Raw genomic sequence first — 12083 nt, 5'->3', positions numbered from 1 at the left:
ATAGATGTTTAAGAGGGAAGAAAACCAGTAGGAAGGAACAAATTGAAAAATGGTGCTTCCTTTCGACACTTTACCTCAGACGTGCAATCTTCAAATCGGATTGTGTAACCGACATCATCTCCCAACGTTGTGTTCATTTCATCAGAGACACGTTTGGCTACTGACATGGCTGCCACTCGCCGCGGCTGTGTGCATCCAATCATTCCGTATTTACTGTAACCGTCTTCGTGCAAGTACTGTGTCAGTTGTGTTGTTTTTCCACTACCAGTTTCTCCAATAATTATCACAATATTATTTTCTCGAATAACATTCAACAGCTAGAAAAATAAAGATTTTCATGTTTTAAAATTCATTTAACATCAAATGATTTAAATGCCTCCAAGGCTTGAGGGGTAAAATTAATTTGTAATCAGATCTGTGAAAAGGGACCTGATCTTCAGGAGGAATTTCCTGCCACTTTTTGCAAAACCTTAAACCACATTTTTCTATGACCAAAGACCGTTTGTCTTGAAACTTCAGAACTCCTACGTCCTTCGATTTTTGAGCTTTCAGCGTCAAGTTTGCACTAATGTTCCAGGAATTTTTTTCTTCCATGCATTTGCAAAAAGTTAAGGAAAACTTTATCCTCAAAGATAGGGCCTTTTTTCACAGATCTGCTCATATTAATTCTTCGCGTCCCTTTATCAGTCTTTTGGTCTGCCACAAACAAGCAGGTTTCTCTCAACTTTCTTCAGTGTTTCTCCTCCATTATTTTCCTCAGGTAGGGCTATTGTTGACACTATCAATAAGTTCATTAATTCGGATCCAAGTGTTCCAACTAAAAATTCTGGAAAAATTTTCTAATTAGGATTGATTACTAAGGATAAAGTGGGGCATTGAGACAAACAGAAAGTTGGCTAGTCAAACAATTTTCTTGTGTCTACATAATTCCTTGCATTGATCTGATGAAACAGAGATTGATTGTCAGATTGTGGAAGAGAAAGAAGTTGACAAAAAGCCTGTAACACTGAAGTAGGATTGGCAGATCCAGGAAGTTGACAACATTGTTTTACCTCCATTTAAACCTAGAGAAGTGAATCCATTTTTGGAGCACCCAGGTGCTTCAACAGGAATTGATTGTTCAACACAAGATTTAAATGAAGGAAAGTCAGAGTTGCCTATCTGCTGGATCCATCTCTGTGGAGTAGCATGCTTCTATTGCATTTTATCAGAAAGAGGAATGATTGTTTGCACTTACTTCTTGCCGCACTGCAAAGACAGGTAAATACCTCCGCTGTTCTGTAATAGTCTTCTTTTTTGCAAAATCACTACTTGCATTGGACGAATCTCTCATGTGATCTGCAAATTTTTGGTCGGTTTTGTAGTCTGTTTCACCATCCTTACCTTGTTTCGAGTCCTAAAACAGAGAAAGAAAATAGAATTTATACAGAAACATGATGTTTTAAGAGGAGCAGGAAATGCCCTGTCGTGCGATCCGAAGATCAAAACAAATAAGGAGTTGGCCAAGTGATTTGAAGAGATTTTCAAAAAGGGAGAACCGTTTAGTAGAAACACAGTAATTTTTGGGGGAAATTTGAGGCATTTGGGGAATTCTGGCGAAAATAAACTGGAAGTTGGAAAATACAGCTGAGATAAAGTAGTGGCAGACTGTGACAAGCAGTGAGGATTTTAGAACTTCCTGCGTCCAGGGTTTTAAAACTTTTTTATGAGGATTTGCAGAGGAAGTAATTTAAACGCTGGGGCAAAAGATTATCAAATTAAAGTGATAGAAACAATTTATTTGCATCCACTGATGTGAGAATCACAGAAAGTTTGTTACAAGACAACCCTGTCATGATTTGAACTATCTATACGTGTTCTATAACATTAATGCAGCCTTCTTGAAGATAGCAAAATTTGGACAGTCATGGAAACATTTGAGAAAATTAGAGCTCTAGAACACTCACGTTGTTATTGCAAGTGCATGAACTGCTGGCTTCTTTTAACTAAAGTTCTACATACATAGTAGGTAAGACATGAGAAAAATACCTCTTCATCCTTCTTCTCGATTCCCATGATGTTACCGAGTGAAGTGCCAGCTAGTTCCCAATGCTTTTTCTGTGCTTTCCGCCTCTCTTTCTGCTCACGATAAACTCTGACTAACCTAGATCCTTTGCGAGCAACTAGAGCCATATCGGAACTTGGATCCTGAAAGAAAAATACTCTTCATAAAGTAACACAAATAGACAAATAGACAAATAGACTAGGTATATTTAATAGATACAAAAACAAAGAATAGTTGCGATAATTATTCTCATAAAGTTTGGAATGGCTCACCACTGCGAACACTACTTTACACTGGTAAATCACATGAAGCCACCCTCTTGCGAAAACCCATTAGTTGTGTAATTTTCATAATCTCAAATATTTCTAAGTAGTTTTGTTGCTTGCTGTGCTTCAGCATCGACCTTATAATTTAGGACTTCAAAAATAATTTGAAAATACCGTTGGAATGCATGATTTAGAAAACTCTTTTCAGTATCTTATGAAATGTTCTGAGAATTTGAGTTTAAAAATATCAAAAACAAATTAAAATACAAAACAATTTTCTGAATTTCAAATTTCTTTACGATTTCTTCCTCTTTGAAATTTAAAAGTTATTTTAGCTATTCTCCTCAAACAGTAAATGCTTCTAAGGTTGCATTTTGAGAAATTTATTGGAAGAAGAAATCTGAAATCTGGGGAAATCCTGCTAATTAATTGCTGTTTTGGACAGCAGAACTCATTTTTCTTATTTCCTGATTGGTAAATATCAAATTCTGTTATCAAAGCAAAAAAGTCTCCAAGGAATAAATTAGAACAATAGTGATTTGGTAGACAAAATTAAGAGGCACTCAATCATCTACTTCAAAGAATGGCTGTGTCATGCATGAAACTGTTAGTTCATTTAACTAAAAAAAAGGAGAAAACTTTGGGCATACTTTGACAGGAATGACAGGTTCTGGCTGCTTAGTGAAGACAATACGACCATCCAAGAAAGGAGGAACTATGTTGTGGACGAGGAGATGAACTCGGTCAATGTTTTCTTCATCGAAATCGTCATCGACATTGATGGACTGAACAACTCCACTGGTCAACATTCGATTCCTCTCCCACAGTTCATTGTCCTGAACACAGAGAGAAACTGGGTTAGAAATTATGAAATTAAAATATAAATTAAATTCTAACTTAATCAGAAGCAATGCGCCAAAAATCGGATTTTATGCTTAATAATGAGGGACCCTGCACCAATCTAGCCACCTAAAATATTCTGATTTCTACTATGACCTAACAACTTGGAAATTTTCCTCTTCTATTGTCAAAAATGCTATGGACTCCAAAAAATTAGTAGAGAGGAAACTGCAGATGGCCCCTAAAAATTAGAAATCCTGAAATCCGGCTCCCATTTTGAGATAAAGTGAGAACATTAATTTTGACAATGGAGTAGCTTCTGAAGTTCCTACTGCAAGAAGATAGATATTTTACAATAAATATGAGAAAAGATAGAAGTTCCAAGGATGCAGATGGTTAAATGCAAAACAGGCGTACTTCAATTCCAACAAATAAAAATATTTGATTACGATTTATTCTCTTCCCGGAAAACTAATCAAAATGTTTCCTTGCAATTCTGTTTGATCCTCATAGAATGAAGGAACAGAATTTGCAGATGACTTCAATAGAAACTGTTAGTTAGTTTCCTTTAAAAAAAATAAAACATGAGCGGAGGCTTACAACGTCGCAATCTGAGGTACACATTTTTTCGACTTCAGCCATCCATATACAGACATTCAATCTATCAAAGTAACAATGTAGTGGTTACGGGTTACATAACTGATGCAATGACACAATAAAACTATTAGACATTGATGAAACATCAAAAGGAGTAAGTTAAAACCATGGTGTCTAGGATTCATGAATTGTTTCATTTCCTGATATTTCTTGATTATAAGGCAAATCACTAATGAAAACATGGAGTTTCCACTCATTTTTCCCCCTGATTCTCTACAAAAAACCGGATTTTCTTCTAAAGATAATGGCAAGTTCATCAATTCTCTATCTATGCATTAAATCTTTACCGCTGATACCATGTGAATCAACGAATCAAAAAAAAAAAATACACATCATGGACTACAAACTTTGCTAATTTGCCGTTGTTGGGCAGACATGCGTTTCTTTTTCCTTTGTTCAAGTTGAAGTTCTTTTTTCTTGACATATTCTTCACTAAGATTTGAAAACGGATTGTTCTCTTCGGCAACACCATCATCCATACCATACCACTCCCGATCAAGACGTTTCTGCTCCTCTTCCCAAGCTTCGCGGTCTTCAGGACTTCCCCATTCCACATCTCCCTCTGAAACAAACAATGAGAGCATTGTTTTCAAGTGAAAAAACCAAAAATACCAATGAAATTTGTTGACTCCTGGACCCAAGAGTGTATCTAGATTGCACTGCTTCAGTATTTCTAACCAATATTAAATTTTTTTACAGGTAAATCGTGTCATGACTTTGTTTGAAATTTCCATTAAAGTTTCCTTACATATTTGGGAAACAATTCTAAATTTTTCAGACAAATTTGTGCAACACTCCTTTCATGAAAAAATAATGTTTCCTTAAAAATACAGAAACAGCGTAATTGAGATGCATTTTTTTCTCTGAGAGATAACAAACTCTGCCGTCCTAAGCAAGAACGCCGTAAATCCATCAAGATTTTCCCTTGTTTTTTGGATCTTAACACGAAATAAAAACTGTTTTACCCATGCAACTCAAATTTTCAGGTTAAGTTCTTGATAATTTTTGCGAAAAAATTCTGTAATAAAATTGTCTCAAGGTAAACAAGTTTTTCTGCTATGATACATTGTTTCCAAAAAATGTAAAATGGTGTTTACGGCATTTTTGCGTTGCACGGCAGAACTGAGGTGTCAATCATTTCAGAATTTTGAATTTTTTCATGTCTTTTTCCCTGAAATTTGGTAAATTCAAGACAGTGTTTGTGAAAAGTTTTCCAATTATCATTGATCTAGAAACAAGGATTAAATGGGGATTTTTTTCATTACGAAGCCACAAAAAAGCCAATAGAAACTCAGATTCACACAATTTTGAAACCTGCAAAAAATAGTACACAATTATATCTCTAGGAAAGGGGGCGGATGTATGATTGAATAGGAAATTAAAAACCTTTTCCTGGAAGTGGTGTAGCACCAGTTCTTCGTCTTTCTTTGGCCCAAACATTATATTTGTGTGCTGGCGTGGGACGCGGAGTGTCGTCATACATCCTGTGAGATCTTTCTTCGCGTTTATAGGACCAATCAGACTGTGAACCATCTTTAAGGGCAAAGTTCTTGGGCGTGGGATAGTCCCAACTTGATTTTCTTAAAGGTGTTCCACTGTCATCATCCCAATTCGTTCTGAAAAAAAGAAAGAAAAAAAAAACTTTTAAAACGCTGACAACCCTCCTTATTGAAACTGTTACACTGACGCTTCAAGTTTTTGATAACTTTTTTATCAATGAAAAAGACAGTTTTGACAGTTCAAATTTTTGCAGATGTAAATTTCTCCTTTCATCTTACAGATAACAATTTCACTACTTTCAGATGAAGATGAGACAGAGATACTTGTCTGAGAAAAAATGTTATGACCTGACTTAAATATTTTTGAAAAGATACAGTACTTTTTCTTTAGAGCAGAGCAGACATTAAGGAACTATGTAATTCATCTACTACATATAGTAAGATCCGTTAAGCAGACAAGAAAGTGCATGTATTTAATGTAAAAAGAGACCAGAGAATTTATACAGTAAAATGATTGAAATTCAGTTACGGAGAGTTTTCCATTACAGATGGGCTATTAAAGAGAAAGAGCTGTATCTTTATCTGTATCTGAGGAGAGTACCATATCTTTATTTGGGAAATACAGTTCTACAGAAACACAAAAAGGGTCAGCTCCAGCTAAGTGGTAATTTCACCTTCACAGACAACATAAGTTCTCCAAATGAGGCATTACATTGTTTCATAATCTCAATTTGAAACATTTAGCTTTTAGTTTTTAATATTTCAAAATACTAACAAACTTGACCAGGATTGAGCATTGAGTTTTAAGGTTTATAAGAACTAAAATACCGATTTGTAAAAATAATAACCGAGTTGGAACAAAAAAAAAAAAAAAAAGGATTAACAAAAATATTAATTAGAGTGAATTCGTATTCATGACTGCTTACTTTGATGGTGAGTCTTTTACACGATAGCGCGGCGTTGGGTACTCATCTTTGACTCGGAATCTTCTCTCCGATGTGTCGTCATGTCTCCTGTATTCATCGCGATCTGAAATCAAACACCAATCGTGAGGCATAATTGCAGGAGAGATTGCTAAAGAACTCTTATACAGTGTCATTAACAGTCTGGGAATTTTAAGCTATGCTTAAGAGCAAAAAACTTGGTTTGAAGCTTGTTACATGAAAGCTGTATTTTTACAGTCAAAAGCATTGATAGAGTGTAGATGGTGGCGAAGCAGCTATCTTGAGATTTGGCCATCAGAAAATAACCGACAGTTAAACTCCGACGTGCAGAAAATGTCCTATCATATGCCTGCCCAGGCGCATGAAAAACGTCATCTTTTTTTCGTATTGGTGGGTAAATTTGTGGAAAACTGATAAGAAAAATGTGGAAAGCTGGCCAGCGGGCGCGGGAAAATGTGAAAGCTTGGAAGATTCTGCACCCCTGGTTTTACTTAAAATTTCCTGAGAATTTTTTTCACTCATTCAAAAACATTCTCAAAAAATTTTAGGAGATATTTTTTTTGGTTTCCTTTTAAAAAAGTAAAATACTGGTGATAGAAATTTTTCAAAAGAGATACTAAGTAATTTGTCGCCTATAATTATCAAAATGATGAAAAGAGTGTGCCGCACATTATTAATATAAGGTTTTAGAAGAAGCTTACCTCTGCTCCTTCGCTCCTGTTTGAACTCCTTCCTGTCCCGATGGCTGCGACTGTGATCTCTATCTCTGCTTCTATGTCTATCATCACGACCTCTCAAACTTCGCCTTTCCTCTCTGTCCTCTGCCTCTCGCTCACGTTTCCTCTTTTCAGATGTTGATACGTAGATTCCTCTCTCACGCTCTTTCCTCAGTCGGTTTTCCAGGCGTTCCTTGGCCTCCTGTGAGATACCACCTGTGTGTGTTGGTGTTTCATCTAATGCAGGCCGATAGTGCCTAAAATAAATAAAAAACTTTTACTAAATAAAGATCAGCTTTTCATCTGGAACCATGTTATTAAATTGAAACTGCATTGTCATACTTCAGTCTGATATTTTTCTAGAAATTTACACACAGAAACTTTGGGCAGATGCTGAAGATTGACTTTTTCAAGTTGACTTTTTTTGTGAAATTTACAATAGGTAGTACAAGTTCTGTTTACGACCACTAATAACTCAATTTTTACAAAAATTTCATTCATCTCCTTCATAAATCCTTAGTTTTAATTAACACCAATACCTTGGATTATCTCAGCTAATGTGGCGCTGGGATAATGAGGAGTTCAAAAAAAGAGGAGGTCATTACAATGAACTTAATTTGACATTCAAAAAACTTGATGGATAAACACAAATTTGAAATCAAATGCTGTATTAAATATTTACAAATATGTCACACAATAAAATAAATTAAATCGGATCACATAAAATGGGTTTGCTCTACTTGCCAAAAGAAAATATAAACAATAAAGAAAAAATCAGTCCTTCCTAAAATTAGCTATCGAGTTTTAATTTGATTTAAAATTAAATTTATAATTTTATGGAAGATTCGTGTGGAACACAGAATTTGGTGTCTTGGTGACCTTGGTGTCTAGAAGTTTAGTTGCACCAAGTGCAAATAATTTCCAACTCACAAATGGGCAACTATGAAGGTGATAGGAGACTGATCTTTTGAAATGCCAGTTTACTGACCTTTTTTCATCCTTTTTTGGAATGCTATGAGGAGATGGACTTGCTTCAATATCTTGCCCTTCATCATCCGAGTCAGCATAAGATTTTAATTTGGACTTTTTTTCTGCATCTTTGATTAGACTTTCTCTTTCTTTGCGTTTTACATCTGGAAACAAAGTAGACAACATTAGACATCAAGCAATCATTTTTCTTCATAATAATTGTTTCTGCTCTTCTTTAGATACCCGGTGAAACTAAAAATCAGTGTCATCAGAAATTGAGTCTAGGGGAAAAAAGATTATCTAAAGAAAAATATCTGACTTCATGTTAGTTCAAAAGAAGAAAAAAGAGCTATGATGCTAAGATGCTGAACTAAGATGCTAAAAGTTTCTACTTGAAGTTAGTTACACCAGTAGGAGCAGAAAAATTTTCCCTCCTAACTTATTTGGGAGCTGAGGATTAGCTGCCCTAGAAACTAATTGAACCGATATCTTTCTTAAGGACCAAAATGCCAGAATCCAAGTGTGGGAAAAACGGGGAAAAATTTCCCATTCTGCCTAAGTTCAAGCTTTTGAGTTCAATTTCAATAGGTATTCTTCAGACATACTTTTTTGTCAAATGGCACGGTTTTCTCGGTTTTTCTTGAAACTCGGAATTCGATGCTTCGGCCTGTAAGAAAAATATCCATTCAATTTTCAGGAGGGTTCGCAAAAAGGTGAAAAGTAACAATAATTGAAAATCAACAAATATTTCAACACTTTCAAATTCTTCAAAACATTAAAAAGTTAGAAGACTTTTAGAAAATCAAATAAAGAGAAAAAGTAGAAATAATATAAGTAGAATCAAATAAGTAGAAAATCAATATTTTTTTTATCTATTTAAGTAAGTAGTCAGGAAATCCTCATGAGTAAATCGCATGGTAGCAATTGCAAAATTTTGATTGAATTTGTAGAACTCTCTGATGAGGTGGTGATATGTTTGCAAGATCAATTTTCCAAATTTGCTTGTTAGATAGAGAAAAAAAAGGCTGTGGCTTCCGTAATAATTCTTACTTTTCCTGGCACAGCTAGCAATCCTGCATGCCTATTGTTGTAAATCTATTCTTGTTGAATATTGGGAGAACTTGAGCATTACAATTAAGGTTTTTTTTTCTTTCTTTTTTTTCAGTTTTTAACAGAAAATTAAGCAGACCTTAGATGTAGATGAATCTGATAATAATTCAAGACTCCATTTTGAAAAGAAAAAGTCTGCATTGAGCATTTTCAAAATAAACGTTTTAACTGACAAAAATCCATCAAGATTCAAAACTTAACCTCCATCTAAAATGTATCTAATCCTAAATTTTTCCAAGTAAAAACAATATTGGTTCCCTAGTCTGATTGACACTGTCTATGAGAACTTTTGGACTACCTCGGTAGATGACAAGTAAGCCTGTTCCTTCTTAAAACCACCTGAGCGCCTAATAGCTCTTCGGAAATTTTTGAATGGGCCCAAAAAGGTAATTTACCTGCAAGTCTGTCAAGACCTAACAGAGATGTTTGTGGTACTTTGAACTTAAATGTGGCATTTGGATCTGGTTTCTTCTTGATAATGAGTCCACCTTTTTCTTCATTGTTTCCTTCAAGGCGATAAATGTCTTCCGCCATACTTAAACTGAAATAAATAAAGAAAAGAAAAAATTAATGCTCATTAAATAATAAATAGTGAGCTAGAAATTAACTTTAAATTACTTACCCTAACACCCATGAACAACTACAACTCACTTACCTATGATATGGATGTTCAGATAAAAGTTATAACTTGTGCGTGTTGTTGAAGTAAACTGTCTGGGGTCATTTGGAAACAGAATTTCCTGATGCCAAGCGATTAGTTTTGTTCACCTCAGTTCATGGCAACTATTGACTTGCGTTTACACATTGTGCCCTATACTTTTACACAATGCTCAACGATCTTTCGAGGTCCATAGCCTGAATCGCACGATGAAACTGAAGCTATCAGACTAGCAAAGTTACTGAGCAGTGGGTTTCCACGATCCAATTGGAGATCAAAGCTACGAAATAACTGCAGCGTGCAGTAATTTGATGCCATAAAGATGGTTTGGTTAAAGACTAATTGGTACACATGGAACTAATCATTAAAATTAATGTCATATAATCTGGCGGCAGATCAAACTTCATCAATTGTTATCATCATTAAACTTATCAAAGTTTTAGATGTTTAAAATTAAACTGTTGCCTATGTTAGCGGACAAACCCGATTTCAGGACAAACTAGTTTGGCCTAGTTACCGCAGGCCCTACTAGAATTTCCTGGGCCAAACTACTTTATCCTACAGCACGTAGGCGAAACTAGTTTGGGCCTAGGCCGAACTAGTTTTTCCTAAAACACGTAGGCAAAACTAGTTCCGGTTCAGGTGCTGGGAAAGATGCTGCTACTATTGACGAAGAATAAAATGTACAAAACAATACGGGTAAACTAAAAATTAAAGCAATTAATTTACATTGAAGAATTTAAAATAATCTTCCTATCATTTCCTTACTTTACCCCGTCTAACCATGTTGAAAAAAATAAAATTTTAACTTGAGGTTTTTCCTAAAGCACCTAGGACAAACTACTCTGGCCTAGGACAAACTAGTTTATACTAAATTACTCAGGACAAACTAGTTCCGGCCTAGGCCAAACTACTTTATCCTAGGTGCTTAGGCCGAATGAGATTTCTTCCGGCAAACGAGTTTGTCCTAGGAAATTCTAGTTTGTCCTAAAATCGGGTTTGTCCGCTAACACCTACAAGAATGACTACCTAGACTGACCTAAATGACCTACCTGAATGACTGACCTAGTGACTACTTTTCTGTGACATCTCGCTATTGGATGAAACTCAGCCGCGGTATAACATGTGCTCTTATGGGAGGATGTACGATGCGTTCTTCTTACGTACCATTATCTTTTCAGGGGTTTATCGGATGCAAAAATTGATAAGAACTCTCGAGTTGAGGAGTTTTCGAGTTATTTTCCCGAGGATGAAATTTCACTTTTAGAAAACTAACTAGTCCATAAATGATGCTATCTGATAATGTGGAAAATGGAAGCCAGGTACCGAAAATCATTACTTCACTGAGATTCAAACGCTACGCTCACGCAACTTTCGCCGATCGAGGGCCACTCTGATTGGTCTATGCAGTGACTGCCTAGCTAATCAATGCTCCGATGACCCGGAAATGATTGTTGTTATCAGTAAATATTCGCCAGTTTGATGTCACCAAACTGAGAGTAACAGCCTCTTCATTCTCATAGGCAACGATTAAACAATAGGACAGAGCGGACGCATCGTATGTTGAGACAAAAGTCAAGTATTGTCTAGGTCATCACTCATCAGTGGTGCCATCTGACTGCATGTATTAACCTGTTGAGTGAGGCTGATTCAGAGGTAGTCAGAGATTGACATTTGTCTCAACATACGATGCGTCCGCTCTAATGACGTTTTGAATCCTTGAAATTGCCAAACTTTAGGATAGATATTGTCCAGTGAAATGGCTCCCTCCTTCTCTGTCCTTCGAAAATTTGAGCAATTTTCCATTTGATTTTAGATGGCTGATTGCACAACATAAAAGGATTGGAGAAGAAGATTACAAGATGCTTTTACATACCTTCAGATTCAAGAGAGAATAGTGAAGTTGGCGCGCGTCATGGATGACAGTGTAGGACGATATAGTATGGTGAGTCGATTTTAAAACAAACTGAAAAGATCCTATGTCATTGGAGACATCAGCAAAAATCCATAAAATATTTCCTTAATATAACGCTGAAAAATGACAGAAGAAAAAGGAGCGAAATACGCACAGACTTTGTCTCCTAATCAAGCGCATGCTACACACGAACGAGAATTTTCGCTAAAAGAGAGATACCTGATGAAGTACCATTGGGAGTAAGAATTAAGAAGACCACAAGAGAGTGCACTAAAATATTTTAAGCTCACTTTACCGGATAGTTTCTAGGAGAGAGCGTTTTTCAACGCAAACGCGGGTGTTGTGTTATTGTTTGGAGGAGAGAGGAGGTTATGTTTACAGTTACTGTTAGATGTTGTAATATCGTGCGGAGTTAGTGATTAATTAGACAAGAAATGTAAAAATAAAGTTATTTCTGATTACGTA

General features: G+C 35.7%; 2 protein-coding genes across 2 annotated transcripts in view; both read right to left on the bottom strand.

The window, feature by feature from the left end:
- Positions 1 to 11981, bottom strand: part of Prp16 (ATP-dependent RNA helicase l(1)G0007) — a 28554-nt gene extending 16573 nt beyond the window's left edge. The window contains exons 1-11 of the mRNA XM_019061044.2: positions 11580 to 11981; positions 9441 to 9586; positions 7955 to 8099; positions 6952 to 7223; positions 6233 to 6335; positions 5194 to 5423; positions 4155 to 4369; positions 2961 to 3146; positions 2029 to 2187; positions 1238 to 1396; positions 75 to 317 (exon numbers count right to left, since the gene is read on the bottom strand). Of these exons, the coding sequence (XP_018916589.2) occupies positions 75 to 317; positions 1238 to 1396; positions 2029 to 2187; positions 2961 to 3146; positions 4155 to 4369; positions 5194 to 5423; positions 6233 to 6335; positions 6952 to 7223; positions 7955 to 8099; positions 9441 to 9579 (1851 nt within the window). The 5' untranslated portion in view covers positions 9580 to 9586; positions 11580 to 11981. The remainder of the gene's footprint in view (positions 1 to 74; positions 318 to 1237; positions 1397 to 2028; positions 2188 to 2960; positions 3147 to 4154; positions 4370 to 5193; positions 5424 to 6232; positions 6336 to 6951; positions 7224 to 7954; positions 8100 to 9440; positions 9587 to 11579) is intronic.
- Positions 1 to 12083, bottom strand: part of LOC140224527 (uncharacterized) — a 219926-nt gene that overhangs the window by 202756 nt on the left and 5087 nt on the right. The gene's annotated exons all lie outside the window — the stretch shown is intronic.

Source organism: Bemisia tabaci, chromosome 4 (genome assembly GCF_918797505.1).
Source record: "Bemisia tabaci chromosome 4, PGI_BMITA_v3".
NCBI classification, from domain to species: Eukaryota; Metazoa; Arthropoda; class Insecta; order Hemiptera; family Aleyrodidae; genus Bemisia; species Bemisia tabaci.
This window is presented reverse-complemented; position numbering and strand designations above follow the sequence as displayed.